Raw genomic sequence first — 15,992 nt, 5'->3', positions numbered from 1 at the left:
AAAATAAGAAATTGTAAGCATATTGGAATATAACAATTACATTTAGCACTCTCTCTCTCTCTCTCTCTCTCTTATGATTTCAATTGATTATAGGTCATTTGTTTCTAGAATATGTGAATTAACTCACGATGAAAATCCCAATGATTGACAAACCACTGCAGTATCTTTCTCATCCCAGTAGTCATCGCAGACTGTTCCCCATTCTCCATTGTAATAAATTTCAAGTCTTCCTTCATATGGGGTGTGTCCCCCAACAAGTCTTATAGGCTTATCTAATAGGAATATAAACGAAAATATTTATAGAAACATCACAATACAATACTGACATGCCGAATTACCAGAAAAGAAGAAAAATAACACACCGTTGGGTGAGCATACAACAGCTGCATCTTCATGATTGTCACAATTATGATTTCCCCATCCTATGTGTTGGCAATGGAAAATATCTTGTTCAGTTCCCAGACATCCCACGTTATCTAGCCAAATCTGAGGCCCTCCTTTGCCATAAACTTCACAACATAGTCCTTTTGCATTATTTCTACAAAAAATAATTTATTTATTGTTAAAATTAGCTATGAAGGAACAGATCCACACAATAAATGCGTTTTTCATGCATAGAATTTTATAACAATGACATCTAACTACTTTTGAAATAATTCGTGAGAAATTTTGAAGCATTTTAATTTTAGTTTCTCACTCTTTCTCTCTCTCTCTCTCTTTCTCTCTCTCAGAATTTTGAAGGGGTATAAATAATGCTTTTGTTAAGAATAATAATAATCTCTCTCTCTGATTCTTCGCCTATTCGAAGTAGACTTTTTGATAATGTGAGAAAAATGTATGATTTTTTTTTTTTTTACAAATATAAATGTTAATACAAATTTGGAATATTTACATGAAACTGATTTTTACAATAAAATTTAGAAGTGAATAATTTTATAAATTTTGATGAGAAATACATAGAGCAATTTATTTTTTTAACAGTTTACACATTTTTATCCCCTCGCGCAACTAGTTGCAGAGGGGATATAGCATCGCTACTGTGCGTATGTGTGTGTGTTAGTGTGTTAGTGTGTCCGTTACACCTTGTGGACAAGATTTAAAGAGAATCTTTGCACTATCATCTCTCAGTCTTCACATACTTAAGTGGCATTGTAAAAGGACGAACCCTATTCATTTTCAAGTTAATCGGTAATATAGTTCTTAAAATATCGCGTTTTTACTACCTTCAAACCCAGCAATTTTATGTACGAGTTGACAATGCTCACTTCCGGTAAATTTAACAGGTTAAAATTCGGGGCGTTTCGATAGAGCCGCTTCGGTAAGTTCTACTTGGTATTCGCGTATTGTCATATTATTGCGCATCTTGAGAAAGTTTGTATGAATTAAAAGTGTCATCTCTGTCACTGAGTAAATGAAATAATTTGATGAACGTCGCATTTTCAGTACCAAATCACCACACGTGTGTGTTTACAATAGGGGCTTGTGGAATTTAATCTTGAGGCGCACATAATTGAAAGCTATAAATATAAAGTTTCACAAGTTTCATTGACATCTCAAACTTGTCATTTTTCACTACAAAATAAAATATTACTTCCGTGCGTATTTTCAGATTTGATGCATATTGCATGCTACTGTAAGGTTTACCCAGGTAAGTAAATTAATGAAATTTATAGCATACGTGATATGTTTCTGCTAGGAATAAGGGAAACTGTCCGATCACGTATGCTTGTTATGACCCCCCCCCCCCCCGATGATATCCACATTGACTTTTGTTAAAATTTAATTAGTGTTGCAATACATTTTAACGTCTTAACCTTATTTTAAACTTTATATAGTAATACTGGGTACCCTTGATTACTAAGCCTAGATAATTGTATCTTGTTTTACGTCCTTCTTGAGAATTTTTCTCTCGTATGGAGACATTGCCATTACCAGTGAAGTTCCTGGCGCGAGGGGATGCTCCGCTTAGCGGTGCTCTTGTTAAATTTTAAGTCCGTCGGATGGGACATTAAATGGTGCCCCGTGTCAAGGATAATAACCCCCTTGGCAAGTAAAAGATGGTTTCTCTGGATTTCGAAAAAGAGTAGCCTCACTGGGGACCGCCAGAGAAACCAAAAACCTTTCAAATACCGGTCAAATAAACTTAATTTTCCGCCGAAATATGGCTTAAATATTGCCGACTCGGCGTTAAACAATAAACAATCAATCAATCTTTCTCTCTCGACGTTGAAAAAGTATAACGCTTGCATTGAGAGTATCAATAAAGAAAATTTCAAACATTTTCTCAGTATATATATATATATATATATATATATATATATATATATATATATATATATATATATATATATATATATATATATATTTATTTATATAAACAGTCAAACCTCTTTATCTCAAACTCGATGGGACCGAGAAAAAACTTCGAGATAAGCGTGGGTTCTAGATATCGAGGGTTACTTAAAGAAAAAGGGCTTTGAACTTTACAATCACTTCGACATATCCATGGTATTCGAGATATCCGTGTTCGAGATACCGATGTTCAACTGTATAAATATATATATATATATATATATATATATATATATATATATATATATATATATATATATATATATATATATATATATACACGTTGTATAACCTTGAGAAACCCAGCATTCCACAAACAACAGCGGCGTCATTGTCATCCCAGTGATCGTCACACACGGTTCCCCAGACCCCATCATTGAAGATTTCGACACGCCCTTGATATGGAGTACTTCCATCCTTTAGTCTCACCAAATTCCCTTTGAAAGAAAAAAAAGGATCTAAGAAGCCATACAGGAATATTTCTTCTTTAAATGTTCTCAAGAATACATTTCATGTATAATTTTTGAAGCTCAAGACAAGGAAGTTATTTCAATATGTATTTCATATGTATAATTTACATGCTAGTACATGTATATGCAATGTTACTTTAGCTACAGAAGTGATTTTTTTTTACCACAACAATACTGGATTTTAAAAGTCATTTAAATCTGAAGATACTAAGACAGGTGCAGGGTCTTGTAAATGCTCTACTAAGCCACTATTTTTACTTCTCATTAAAATCTTAACTTCTGTGAAGAGAAATATTCACTTCTGTGAAGAGAAACATCGGATGTTCTGTGCTACTAAGCTCCACATTTTTTTTTAAATCTGGAATAAAATTTTGTCATCAGGATGAATGGCTTTTCAACACTTTGTACAACCATTCCTCATACAAGTTAAAGACTAAGATTTTTAACATCATAGAAAACTGTTTTAATCAATAAAAAATAAACTCGAAATTTTCATATCTTGTGACTGGTCATCTACAAAATTATTTTGCTAAAAATAATTCTGATTCTACATACACTGATATTAAAAAGATGCTGGAGTTCATCATTTACTTAACAATGTCTATGTATAACTTCTGAAGATAAGGTCTCCCAAAAATCTGTAGGAATTCGAATGTGCATTTTGTTTTCATTATCCGGCTTGCTTTTTGTTACTCTTACGAAAAGGAATTTATTAAAGATTACATTCATGAGAAGAAGAAAGAAAACTCCGTTCTGGCTTTCCATTGGATATATTAAGATATCGACGACTTTTTATCAATTAACAATAGTTTCTTTCATTTAGATGTCTTTCCGATATATATCCCGATGAACAAAGGAACATGAAATCAAAACATGCCTCAAAGTTTTCCATATTTATTTCATATGTGAATGTGATACTGGCCATAGACCTTAATGGCAAACTAAGCAGTAAACTGTTACAGGGGATGTTTATTCCTCAGAGGCAACTGATCCCACATTTCATGTTTCAAACTATATCAAGAGGTTTGTGTTCTGATGTGTTACTTTTCGTATTGTTTATTGTATTAATGATATTAATTGATTCGTTATCTTCAATTTAACAGTATATGTTAAATTTACTTCTTAACGGTAGATGTTCTTGCCTATTTTCAAATCATATTTGTGGAAGTCTTACCCTAATAATGAAGAAAAATTACCTTTATTGTGACACTCAACACCATTATCAATATGCTTCTGTTACATGTATTTCTTTGATGAGCGTTACCCGTTTTAAGTACATATAAAATGTGAACTGTAAGAGTCGATTTCTGTACAATATGCTTACTTTCCGTGCAGTTTTCCCCATAAAATCCCGGATAACAATGACATGTGTACGAATCTATTCCGTCTAAACAGGATGCATTGTTTTTACAAGGACCAGTTTCACATTCATCGATATCTGAAAGTAAGCTTTCGTTATGCAAATTTAAAGAAACCAAAGGTCGGGAAAATTTTTTTTATTTTTACTTAAGGATGGATTCTTTTCATATTTATTATTATTTTTTAATTCATAATATTTTCAAGAAGATAAAATTAGTAAGTGTTGTTATCATTTCAGATAAAAATTGACCGTGCGGTCACACGATGCGATTTTTCATCCGATTTTTTCATTCGATTTGCTTTCAACTAAAATCGTACCGTGTGACCACTCAAGTCGAAAAGCAAAATCTGATAGTCGATTGGAAATCGGATGGCGGCCGATTTTCAATCGAATTTCTAATAAGAATCGTGACGTCACAATGACATTCCCAGCGACAAAAAATTAAACAAGAGGCCCATAGGCCACATCGCTCACCTGAGCACATTGGCTTGGCAAAAGCACAAATCAGTTCAGTATTGAAAAGATTACCGGGAGGGGGGGGGCGCTTGAATTTTAAACTACCTGATGATGCTTCCATGTCAATATAACTCAATATAACAAATGGCTTTGTTGTATCTGAGATTTAAAAAAAAATTCCCATATATTCCTTTGTAAAAATTTGATCCCCCATTGTGGCTCCTCCCTATCCCAGGGGTCATCATTTGAACAAACTTGAATCTACACTACCTAAGAATGCTTCCATATCAATATGACTAAACATAGCTTTTTCGTTCTTGAGAAGAAATAATTTTTCTATATGTTCTTATGTAAAATTTTTGATCCCGCATTGTGGCCCGACCCTATTCCCGGGGATCATCATTTTAACAAACTTGAATCTACACTACCTGAGGATGCTTCCATATCAAAATGACTAATGATGGCTTTGCAGTTCTTCATCATATTTTCCTATATATTTCCATTTATGACTTTGATCCTCCATTGTGGCCCCACCCTTCCCCCGGGGGATCATGATTTGAACAAAATAGAATCTACGCTACCTGAGTATGCTTCTTCATAATTATGATAAATCAGGGCTTTGCTGTTCTTGAGAAGATTTTTAAATTTTTCCTATTTCTATGTGAAACTTTGATACTCCATTGTGGCCCCGCCCTACCCCCGGGGGGTCATGATTTGAACAAACTTGAATCTACACTATCTGAGGATGCTTCCACATAAATACGACTCATCATGGCTTTGCTGTTCATGCGAAGAAGATTTTTAAAGGTTTTTCCTATATATTTCTATGTAAAACTTTGATACTCCATTGTGGCCCCGCCCTACCCCCGGGGGGGGGGGGGATTCATGATTTGAACAAATTTGAATCTACATTGCCTGAGGATGCTTCCATATAAATATGACTCATCATGGCTTTGCTGTTCTTGAGAAGAAGATTTTTAAAGATTTTTCCTATATATTTCTATGTAAAACTTTGATCCTCCATTGTGGCCCAGCCCTATCCCTGAAGTCATGATTTGAACAAATTTGAATCTACACTACCTGAGGATGCTTCCACGTGAGTTTCATCTTTCTTGGCTCTTTCGTTCCTGAGAAGAAGAATTTAAAAGATGCTATTAATTTTTCACTAATTCTTTATTAGCTACCCTTGAAAGAGGGCGTGGCCCTTCATTTGAACAAACTTGAATTCCCTTAAAATTCACCCAAGAATATTTTGTGACAAGTTTGGTTGAAATTGGCCCAGTAGTTCTGGAGAAGAAGATGAAATTGTGAAAAGTTTACAACGACGCCGACACCGACAACGACAGACAACGGACAAATTTTGATCAGAAAAGCTCACTTGAGCCTTCGGCTTAGGTGAGCTAAAAAAATCAGAATAGGTGTCTTTTTTTAAAAAAAACAGTCATTATACTTAAGTGTGTTATGAATAATTATATAAAAATTTTCCAAAATAAAAAAAATAACCAAAAACAGCAATTATTGAGAACACGTTGATGATTATATAAAATACATCATACCAAACGTTCACCATAGTTTGCGAGCACGGAGATTCATGTCTTTAAAGACTCTCCTTTATGATAAAAACAAACACAAAAACAAAAAACTTTTTCCCCCACTTTTTTAAAACCGAGTTAAATTAGAAAAATCTTCTTTCAAATTATCATATTTTTCAAAAAAAGGGGGTAAATAAAATTAGCACGCATGTTAATAATTAAAATCCGATTAAAATGAGATCTTCGTACACTTGTTTCGCTGTAAATTTAGATCTATGCAACATATCAATATACCAAGATGCAGAAAACCTTATATAGTCGACCACTTCATAATTGTCCATACAGTTTTGAATTCTAGACAATAAAAATTCCAATTTTTTTTTTTATAATTAAACACGTTTACTTGAATTTAAATAAATCACGAATTTCTTTGCGAACGTTTGTAATAAGAATACATGCAAATACAATACATTATATAGACAGTACACAATTTGATCGTAAATTTAGGGGGGGGGGGGGTATAGCTGATGCCTCTCTTGCACAATCATTTTTTCCCACAATAATCAACAATCTTTTTTCCAAAACATTTCGATAATTGGTTTGCATACTATCAGTAGCGTTTTTAAAATTATTTTCTAAGAAAGATAACATCCTTTACGTACCCACCAAAGATTCACTTTTTTACAATTTTGGTCAACTTTTGTAGGGAGTCTGATGAACTTGATTTTCTATGTACCCAGTCATTCTAAACAGAATGATCAACTTCCCAATAATTATTTCACCTTTAGTAAATTGTTAATAAAAAGGCGATGTTTTTTGTAATCATTAATATTGTTTCGTGAACTGGACAAGGTTAAAGTTTGTTGCATACCTACGTCACCTTTGTTTGTAAACCAACGTCTAGTTCAGGTTCTTTCTTAAAGACGTTTTGTGCAGAATTAGAAAATAATAAATTATTTGCGCGCATTTTTATGTGCGATTTATGTGCTTCATCTAGCCTGGTGAAGTGATCAGTGGCATACTGTGTACGTCAACATCAACAACACGTACCTGTTCGTTTCTCGTCAAAATCGTTTGTAAATCGAATGTAAAATCGTATCGTGTGACCGACCCACCAATCGACTCCATTCGACTTACCTGAGTTAGTCAAATGATAATCGAATGAAAAATCGCATCGTGTGACCGCTTGAAAAATCTTTTCAATTTAATACATTACAGACTTAAGTCCCTTATAAATTTAATTTACTTCAATATACCATTTCTTTGTCAAAATTTCTAGAAGGAAAGAAAATATGAAATTATAAAATCCTAACATCTCCATATAGAGATCATTGATGGAAAAATACTTCAAGATATAAATTAGTTATATGACAAGAATCCTTCCTTTAGGATTTGAAAAAATAAATCAATTATCACAATTATCAAATAGCAGAAAACACACAGACACACCCATGTACATATACATACACCCACACACCCAAACCCACACACACACACACACACATATATATATATATATATATATATATATATATATATATATATATATATATATATATATATATAATTCCTACTCTGATCTTAATTTTAAATTTTAAAATGACTACTAGATAGGTAGAACAAACCAGTTGAACAATTCACGTCTGTGAATCCTCTTGGGCACTGACACCTGTACCCACTTATTTCATCAGAACATGTCGCGTTGTTTTCACAAGGATGGTCTCGGCATCTTATGTAACCTTAAAAATGTTCAGCTTCCTCAAAAATGTATTATGATTTATTAGGGATTTCTTAAATTTTCAGATTTAATCGTCAAGATTTAGATTGTTTACTGCAAATATTTAATTAAATACATGTATATATACGCACGTTCACTGCAAACCGGTCCATAGTGGTCAATGTCACAAAGACAGGAGAAAGAATTGATTCTGTCAACACAAGTGCCACCATTTCGGCAAGGGTTAGAGGTGCATTCATCAATGTCTAAAATATGTAAATAATATACAAATTAACTTTTGTAAATTAAAAGTGCTGAAGTTTTAAATACAGTGTAGATTTGTAGGGAGTTAAGGGTAAGTTCCTCTTACTAGTGGAACAATTCACGCCTGTATAACCATTAGAGCAATGGCACATGTAACCGTTGGTAACGTCAGAACACGTGGCATTGTTTTCACAGGGATGGTCTCGACATCTTGTGTAACCTAAGATTGAGACACATAAACGGAAATTGTATTTTGTATTGAAAGTAATGTTCAAAAGGAATTTTATTTATTACACCAACATAGGCAGTGTTATGCCATATTTACAATTTATTCTGCGCATTGCAAAATGACTGTAGCATACGTACGTTCACCACAAAAAGGCCCATAGTGATCAAAATCACAAAGACATGAGAAAGAATTGACTCCGTCTACACAGGTACCGCCATTCCGACAGGGGTTAGATGAACATTCATTGACATCTAAAAGAAGCAGGTAATTCATAGAAGCTCCATCGAATTAATTTAAAATATTTCAAAAACAGGAGAAACATAGGGCTTCATCTTTTCATTAGCTAACTGATGAAGTTTAAAAACTTGCGGTTTTTAAATGAAATGTTTTAAATAGAAAAAATACATATATCGCATTTCATTGTTATTATTGTTCTTTGTTCTAATTTTTGAGACTATATAGAACAGTTATGTCAATTGTAAATAGAATTCACTTGGAACATTGTATCTTTGTCTTACTTGTGGTACAATTCTTATCCGTGAATCCCGGGTAACACTGACAGGAGTAATCTCCCACCAGATCAGTACATAGGTAACTGTTTCTACAAGGATTGTCACTGCAACGGACGTAATCTACAAGAAATCATAAATATTGTGTTTACAAGCTATTAATATTTAATTGTCATAGGATTAAATTCAGAGTTTGTTAATTTTTTGTGTCATTACATTACAACATTGTGTGGCAATCGAATTAAAATATTCTTTCAGATGATTAATGAAAATACTTACATATTGAGAATGTCCAAAATGTAGTGCTCACGATTGCCGGAGATTTTACACTGCAACCGAGTTCTCTATTGGCTACTCCTGGAGTTGAAAAAAGAGAAAAATATACTTTTAAAAATTTACAATTTATAAACTTTATTTACTGTCGAGAACACACAGGATAGAAAGAATTTTGCTCTTCCCATCGTAGAATGAATAATAATAGATATGGGTTCAAAATGTCTGCTAATCCTCGTTATATGTAATACCATTTTATAGATAATGTAACCAATAAATAAATGTATTTCATTTAGCATATCAATATACTTATATTATTTTATTATTATACATGTAGAAATATATAATAAATGTATTTCTGAAATGTTACTTCTAAACTGCAAAGCAACGGAAAATGTTTTGAATTAAGTTTCGTCTATTTATATCAATGATGACGACCTACAATAGCCTCCAAATGAGCATTGGAAATCTAACACAACCCTTTGGCAGACTTGGTCTTGGGAACTAACCAATGCTCCAATGTTCGTTAAAACAACTCATTTGATACTTTATACGTTCATACCTTCGTCAAACTGTATATAATAGGAACGCCCTCTTTGGTAGTTATAATTAGTAGTGAATGACAATTGTCTTCCACTGGTGGATTGTGGGTAAACAACAGATGAAGATGTGACATCAATCCGTTCCACCAATAAACCATTTGATTCGTAAATTCTGATAAACGCGGATGATGAAGGGCGCACAAACTGCAAAGTATCACACGGTAAAATTTCTCTTTTCACTCAAAGAAATTGAATGGTAAGAGAATGATAGCTGATTGGAAATATTAAATATGCGAATGATTTCCTATTTTTTTAACTTGACTGGGTTCGAGGACAATTTGCATTTGCTAGAGCCGAAAACCAGACTTTATGTCTGGGATCGTTAGGCAGATGGAAATAAGAGTGTTTTCATTCTGTCCATGAATCTACATAATAAATGGTTTGCACATTTTTTCCTTAAGATAATTGAATATTTTGCTTGGTGGGGTGGTGGTCGGGGGAAGGGGGGGGGGTAGACACTTTCCTTCGACAAGCTTTCACTGAAAGTGGGGGATATTAATTTTGGTCTGTCTGTCTGTCCGTCCGTCCGTCTGTATTTCTGTCTGTTTGTCAGCAAAACTTTAACTTTACCCTATAACTTTTGATTGGTTGGAGCTATGGCTTCATATTATACATGTCTATTCCTTGTGACAATACCTTTCTTTGTGTTTCATCATATTTGACCTTTTGACCTTGGCCTTGGAGTTTGACCTACTTTTGACCCAGTTTTGCAAAATTTTACCCAACTTTAAATCTTGGCCATTATTCTTGAACACATGTTATCATTGTGACAAGAGCTTACTTTGGATACCAACAACTTTGACCCTTTGGAGTATGACCTACAATTGACCAAGTTTTGCAAAATTTTACCCAACTTTAACATTGGCCATTACTTTTGAACAGTTGGTGCTAGGGCTTTAATACTTCACATATGTTATCACTGTGACAAGACCTTACTTTGGATACCAACAACTTTGACCCTTTGACCTTGGAGTTTGACCTACTTTTGACAAACTTTAACTTTGGCTATAACTTTTGAACAGTTGGTGCAAGGGCTTTCATATTTCACATGTGTATTTCTTGTGAAAAGGCCTTTCCTTGAGCACCGTTAATTTTGACCTTGATTTCTGACTTTGAAAAACTTTAATCTTTTCCATATCTTTTAAATGGTTGGTGCTTGGGCTTTCATATTTCACATGTACATTTCTCGAGACAAAACCTTACTTTGGGTACCAACATATTTGATTTGCATTTGAGAACGTTTAACCTTCGCTATAAGTTGTCATACGGTGCCATCAGTGTTTTACAAACATCTTGTTTTCACTAGAAATACTTACGTTTCAAAGATTCAAGACCTTTCTTTAAAAAAAAAACTGTTTAAGTTAAAATTCAAGGATTGAAAAGTTAAATTTTCAATTGCTCTTTGAACCTTTCATTTAAATTCATTGATTGAAGAGATATTTTACGCTTTACATTGATTGGTTGAATGTATGTTGTTTAACGTCCCATTCGAGAATTTTTCACTCATATAGAAACGTCACCATATACCGGTGAAAAGCTTCAAATTTTGACCTTTACTCGGCTACTCAGGGCCATTGAGCAGTGAGGGATCTTTATCGTACCAACGCCTGTCGTGACACGGGACCTCGGTTTTTAAGGTCTCATCCGAAGAACCCGCACTTTTCACTTCAAAGTGCCGAGCGCATGGCGAAGGAACAGTTGCTACCCATTTTTTATCGACTTAGGTCAGTCGCGGCCGAGATTCGACCTCACGACCTCCCGATCACGGAGCGAGCGCTCTACCGAATGAGCTACCGTGAACGGTTTTACGCTTTACAATGTAAAATTTGATATTTATAAAATCACTTTTCAATCATCTTAAGATATTAAAAGTTTTGATCCAAACATGAAAGTCTGATGATAAAAACACATCTAGCTTTTTTAAAAGTTTGCAGAAGAAATTATACCTGGAATATCTAACATAAGAAAATTTTAAGTCAGATTTGATTACCGGAATGCCATCATATCGATTCAAAATTCTTAAAAGAGATCGCTTTGCGCCTTGAAACCAATCCTTAAACCTTTAACAAGGAAATGAAAAGGCACAAGGTGTTTGTCACTTTGTCTTCACATGTAAGCTGAATAGCTATATTTTTGAACTGTTTGCGATCAGAAAGAATATTTTTAAAAATCTGATAGGGATACAAAATTTACTTGATTTCCTGTCTTTTTTGTTAAAAATAAATGTGGATATTTTTTTTGTAATAAAGAAACAAACTGTGTGTAGTACTGAGGTACACAGGTGGACTCCGAAAAACGGGGCCAGCCAATATGCGACTGGAATCATACATGTATACATTGAATGACATTTGCAAATTAACATTTTTTTTTTACAATTGCACGTACAAACAATACCCATGCAAAAGTAACCGTGATTTAATTTCAAGACACTAGATTTTTCTTGACCCATTTAAACCGGTTACAGTAGCCTAGTGGTGGGCGTGCGATTCCTGATAGGGAAGCCTGGGTTCGATTCTCGATTGCCTCGCCGCGTCAAATCTATGAGACCTTAAAAAAAGAGGTCCTGTGTCACGGTAGGCGTTGGTACGATAAAGAACCCTCATTGCTCAATGGCCCAGAGTGCCGAGTAAAGGTCTAATTTGAAGTCTTTCACCGGTTATATGGTGACGTCTCTATATGAGTGAAAAATTCTCGAATGGGACAATCAATCAACCTATGAAACAACCCCACGGTTTTTTAATTATATAATTTATGAACGAAATAAATTGACCAAATGTTGAATAATGAATTGCTAAATGAACATACCATCTTGAATAGGAAACATAGTCACAGTTTTGAAATTATTGCTAAGCAACAAAAATGTATATGTTTACTACTTAAATGTGTCCACTGAATGATCACTGAATTCTAAATGAAAGTTTCCTTGGAAAGTATCTGTCAGTTTGAAAGAATTATTTACATCGCATTCTTGCATTGTCTTAGAAGCGTTTTCAAGATATAGATATGCATTATCAGTATTTAGATATATTGCATGCTGTATAAATAACCAGTGACTAGTGGCTAGCTTCGGGAAGTTTCAAAACGAATGTGAACTTTACTGACTCACGTAATTTGAATATCTCAGCGACCACTGGTGGTTATCGCCATATACTGATCCTGAAGGTGTCTGGCTGCCCAGAACTACCGCGGGCAATGTACTTGAACCTAAGTCAAAAATTTAGAAATGGTAAGAAATCTTAATTGTTTAACTTAATAATTGTTAAATGTATCTTGATATTGATCTCTTACACTTTATTAAGAATACTTACCGACAGCATTCAAAGTTATGCATCTAGATTCCGTTGTTAATCTAAATTCAGAAAAAAGATGTAAAATGTGAAGGAAAAAAAAAGCTGTAGAAGCAATGAAAGGAATGAAAATTACTTATTGTTGAAAGGTAGAAAAGTCATGTAGTCATAATGCTATATTTTTTTGAGACATGAATCAATAGATAGAGAAATATTAAATGTTTTGTAGTTGTTTTTTCTCGAGATTGATTGTGTATTTTAACATTCACCCCAAGTTATCTTCAGCTGTGAAGCATATGATGTACGAGCCCTGTTGACTGCTGGTAGGTGTCCACGTCAGAGTGAGGTAATAGTCCGTCTGGGAGATGGGTTGGATGTTCGACTTAGTTACACCAACTGGGGATTGCGTTGCTACTTCTTGGATGCTTGATAATTAAATATTTTTGAAACTTTAGTAAAAACTGTTTTTATATGATTATTACATTACTTACAAGAGTCTGAAATTTTAAGAAATTTGTGCCTAAAGAGTGCCTTTTGCTTTCTTTATTTATTTTACAACTTGACACTAGTATTTGTAAGTATTGTTAACTTACTACTGGCTACTGGTTCCAGTCCTGATACGAATTTCTACACTAAAAGTCACGCCCTGAACTGACTCGTAACATCCTCCGTCTGGGGGTGTTGGTGAAATAAAAGTTGGTGCCGAGGCGCATGCACTTGCAGAATCAAAGACTTCGACCAGGAATTGAAGGGGAATGCTGCTTAAAGGAGTAGATGAAGAGGGTGATGAGAAGTCTTCAATCTGAATAGCCACCCCATAATAACCAGCTGAATTCGAGACTGAGGAATAATTTAAAGTACAGGTTGCCTAGAAATAAATATTTTAATTAGTAATTTTAGTAACCGGCACTCGAAGGGATTAACAGTACAATTCAATAATTTTAATTTCAAACTAACTTGAATAAAAAGCATTTTATATTTCTCAGTATCCTTGCATGTAAATTATATTTCTCACAATCGTTGCATATACTAGTAAATGTTTTATTTATATAAAGGTGATATTATTTTTTCCAAAAATAAATTTTTTGAATGAAATCACAAAAAGATAAAGATATTTAAAATGAGGGAGAATTAAAAAATAATGACCACCAAATTGAATTTTTTTTAAAAAAAATTTCAATCAACCATAACATATATTTCACTTATATCATCATACTCTACATGCGTTCTAGTTAAAATTTCTTTATTGGCAATACAATAGACAATTGCATAAAAATTTCAGAATTTTTATTAGTAAAACTTAATTTGAAAAAGAGAATATCAATGCAACATGAAAGACTTTCTAAAATACTTAACCCAAAGAAATTATAATCGCTTTTTTATGCTTCAATTAAGGGATGTAATTAAGGGACATACATGTAAATGATTACATCTAAACCTTCAAAGAGTTTCTTCTCTTTTATATGTGAAAGAAATTTGAATGTTATTTTACATTATTTTTTTCAATTCTGGTTTTAAATGTTTTAATATGAAACAACAAATACCCCAAAAAATATTTTTGGTCCATTTAAGTAAAATCTTTAAATCTAAGGCAAAAAAAAGATATACAAGTTTTCTTACAAAAAATACACGATTTTAAAGGTACCATATCTTATATTATTTTCGAAGTTTGTAAATTTGTTCGTCGTTTTGACATTTTGTATCACTTATGGCACGTTTTTCATATTGTCAAGACTTAAAAACATAATTTTTTGCAATATGTAATATATATATTGTATTTAAAAATATATGTTAGGTAATGAAAAGTATTCTCTGAATTGACCGTAAATTGCCCAAAAAATATATCTGTAATTTGTTGATAGACATAATGTTTTGAACATCAAAGAGTATCAAAACATTTTCTGCAATTTATTTTTTTAGTAAAAATAGATGTTCATTGATAATTATAAAACAGTTTTTTTGTTACACTCCCAAATGCAGTAAAATTTAAAAGTAAAACCATATAGAACACAAAAATTCAAAAAGTGTTGGCAACATCAAGTCGTAACAAAATTGTGCAATACTTACAGTCCAGTATTTACGGTTAAAACACAAAAAAAGTATATAAACTTGACTTTATATCTTGAATTATTCCCTTTTATGTCAAAAAAACTAGTTCAAAATGCATATGTGTATTATGTAGATAAAAAGTACATTTTATAGTGTAATTGCCTTCACGGGTCAAGTACTTTAAGCACTTAGGTCAACTAAAACATTCCACTCATTATTTTTATTATTTTTTATTTATTTTATTTTGTTATTATTATTATTATTATTATTATTTGGTTATATTTATTCATATTTGATCAGCAATAATTCTCAGACATTGTAAGACATTTACAAATACCTCATTCAAAACAGCACCCGGGAAAGAATTACAGATTCCACTACACTCATCAACTGGTGAATTTTGTCCCCATCTACACTTCACCGTATCTCCGTCATCGTCAGCAACTTAATATACATTCAATAAATCTTACAACAAAGGACACCAATATTGTATTTCAAGATAGTTCTAAAATAAAGATACGTTGCAGTAGTTCTATAAAACAAATTTATCATTGTGAATATTCTTCTGAATAAATAAAAGGGGAAACTCAATTTCAAGTTATGAAGTGCATCCGTATAATGGCTTAGGTACTAGTATATATATAAATTATATTTCATTCCTAATTTAAGACAGATCTGTAAGGTACAAAATTTCATATTTATTGGAACGTAAATTGAGATGCAGCAGTAATGATAGTTCAGTAAATTTGAGGATTCATACACTTTCAGAATCCCATGCCATTTAGAACCTTTCAAAAACATTTCTGAATTCAATATAACGAACTTAATTCATTATAACAAATGTTTTAAGGAACTTATTCTGAAATAATTGAATTAGTTTTTAAAGAATTCT

General features: G+C 32.9%; 1 protein-coding gene across 1 annotated transcript in view; it reads right to left on the bottom strand.

Moving 5' to 3' along the window:
* The window catches only part of LOC133196319 (uncharacterized), a 134,558-nt gene that overhangs the window by 64,695 nt on the left and 53,871 nt on the right, over positions 1–15,992 (bottom strand). The window contains exons 4-19 of the mRNA XM_061332231.1: positions 15,438–15,544; positions 13,645–13,919; positions 13,321–13,476; positions 13,073–13,113; positions 12,871–12,968; positions 9,725–9,908; positions 9,169–9,246; positions 8,899–9,012; positions 8,518–8,631; positions 8,258–8,371; positions 8,040–8,153; positions 7,796–7,909; positions 4,147–4,260; positions 2,645–2,789; positions 363–538; positions 128–272 (exon numbers count right to left, since the gene is read on the bottom strand). Coding sequence (XP_061188215.1) covers positions 128–272; positions 363–538; positions 2,645–2,789; positions 4,147–4,260; positions 7,796–7,909; positions 8,040–8,153; positions 8,258–8,371; positions 8,518–8,631; positions 8,899–9,012; positions 9,169–9,246; positions 9,725–9,908; positions 12,871–12,968; positions 13,073–13,113; positions 13,321–13,476; positions 13,645–13,919; positions 15,438–15,544 — 2,089 coding nt within the window. The remainder of the gene's footprint in view (positions 1–127; positions 273–362; positions 539–2,644; positions 2,790–4,146; positions 4,261–7,795; positions 7,910–8,039; positions 8,154–8,257; positions 8,372–8,517; positions 8,632–8,898; positions 9,013–9,168; positions 9,247–9,724; positions 9,909–12,870; positions 12,969–13,072; positions 13,114–13,320; positions 13,477–13,644; positions 13,920–15,437; positions 15,545–15,992) is intronic.

The sequence above is a fragment of the Saccostrea echinata genome, unplaced genomic scaffold (genome assembly GCF_033153115.1).
Source record: "Saccostrea echinata isolate AGI-Se365-2 ecotype Australia unplaced genomic scaffold, CSIRO_AGI_Sech_v1 ptg000001l, whole genome shotgun sequence".
Classification (NCBI taxonomy): domain Eukaryota; kingdom Metazoa; phylum Mollusca; class Bivalvia; order Ostreida; family Ostreidae; genus Saccostrea; species Saccostrea echinata.
This window is presented reverse-complemented; position numbering and strand designations above follow the sequence as displayed.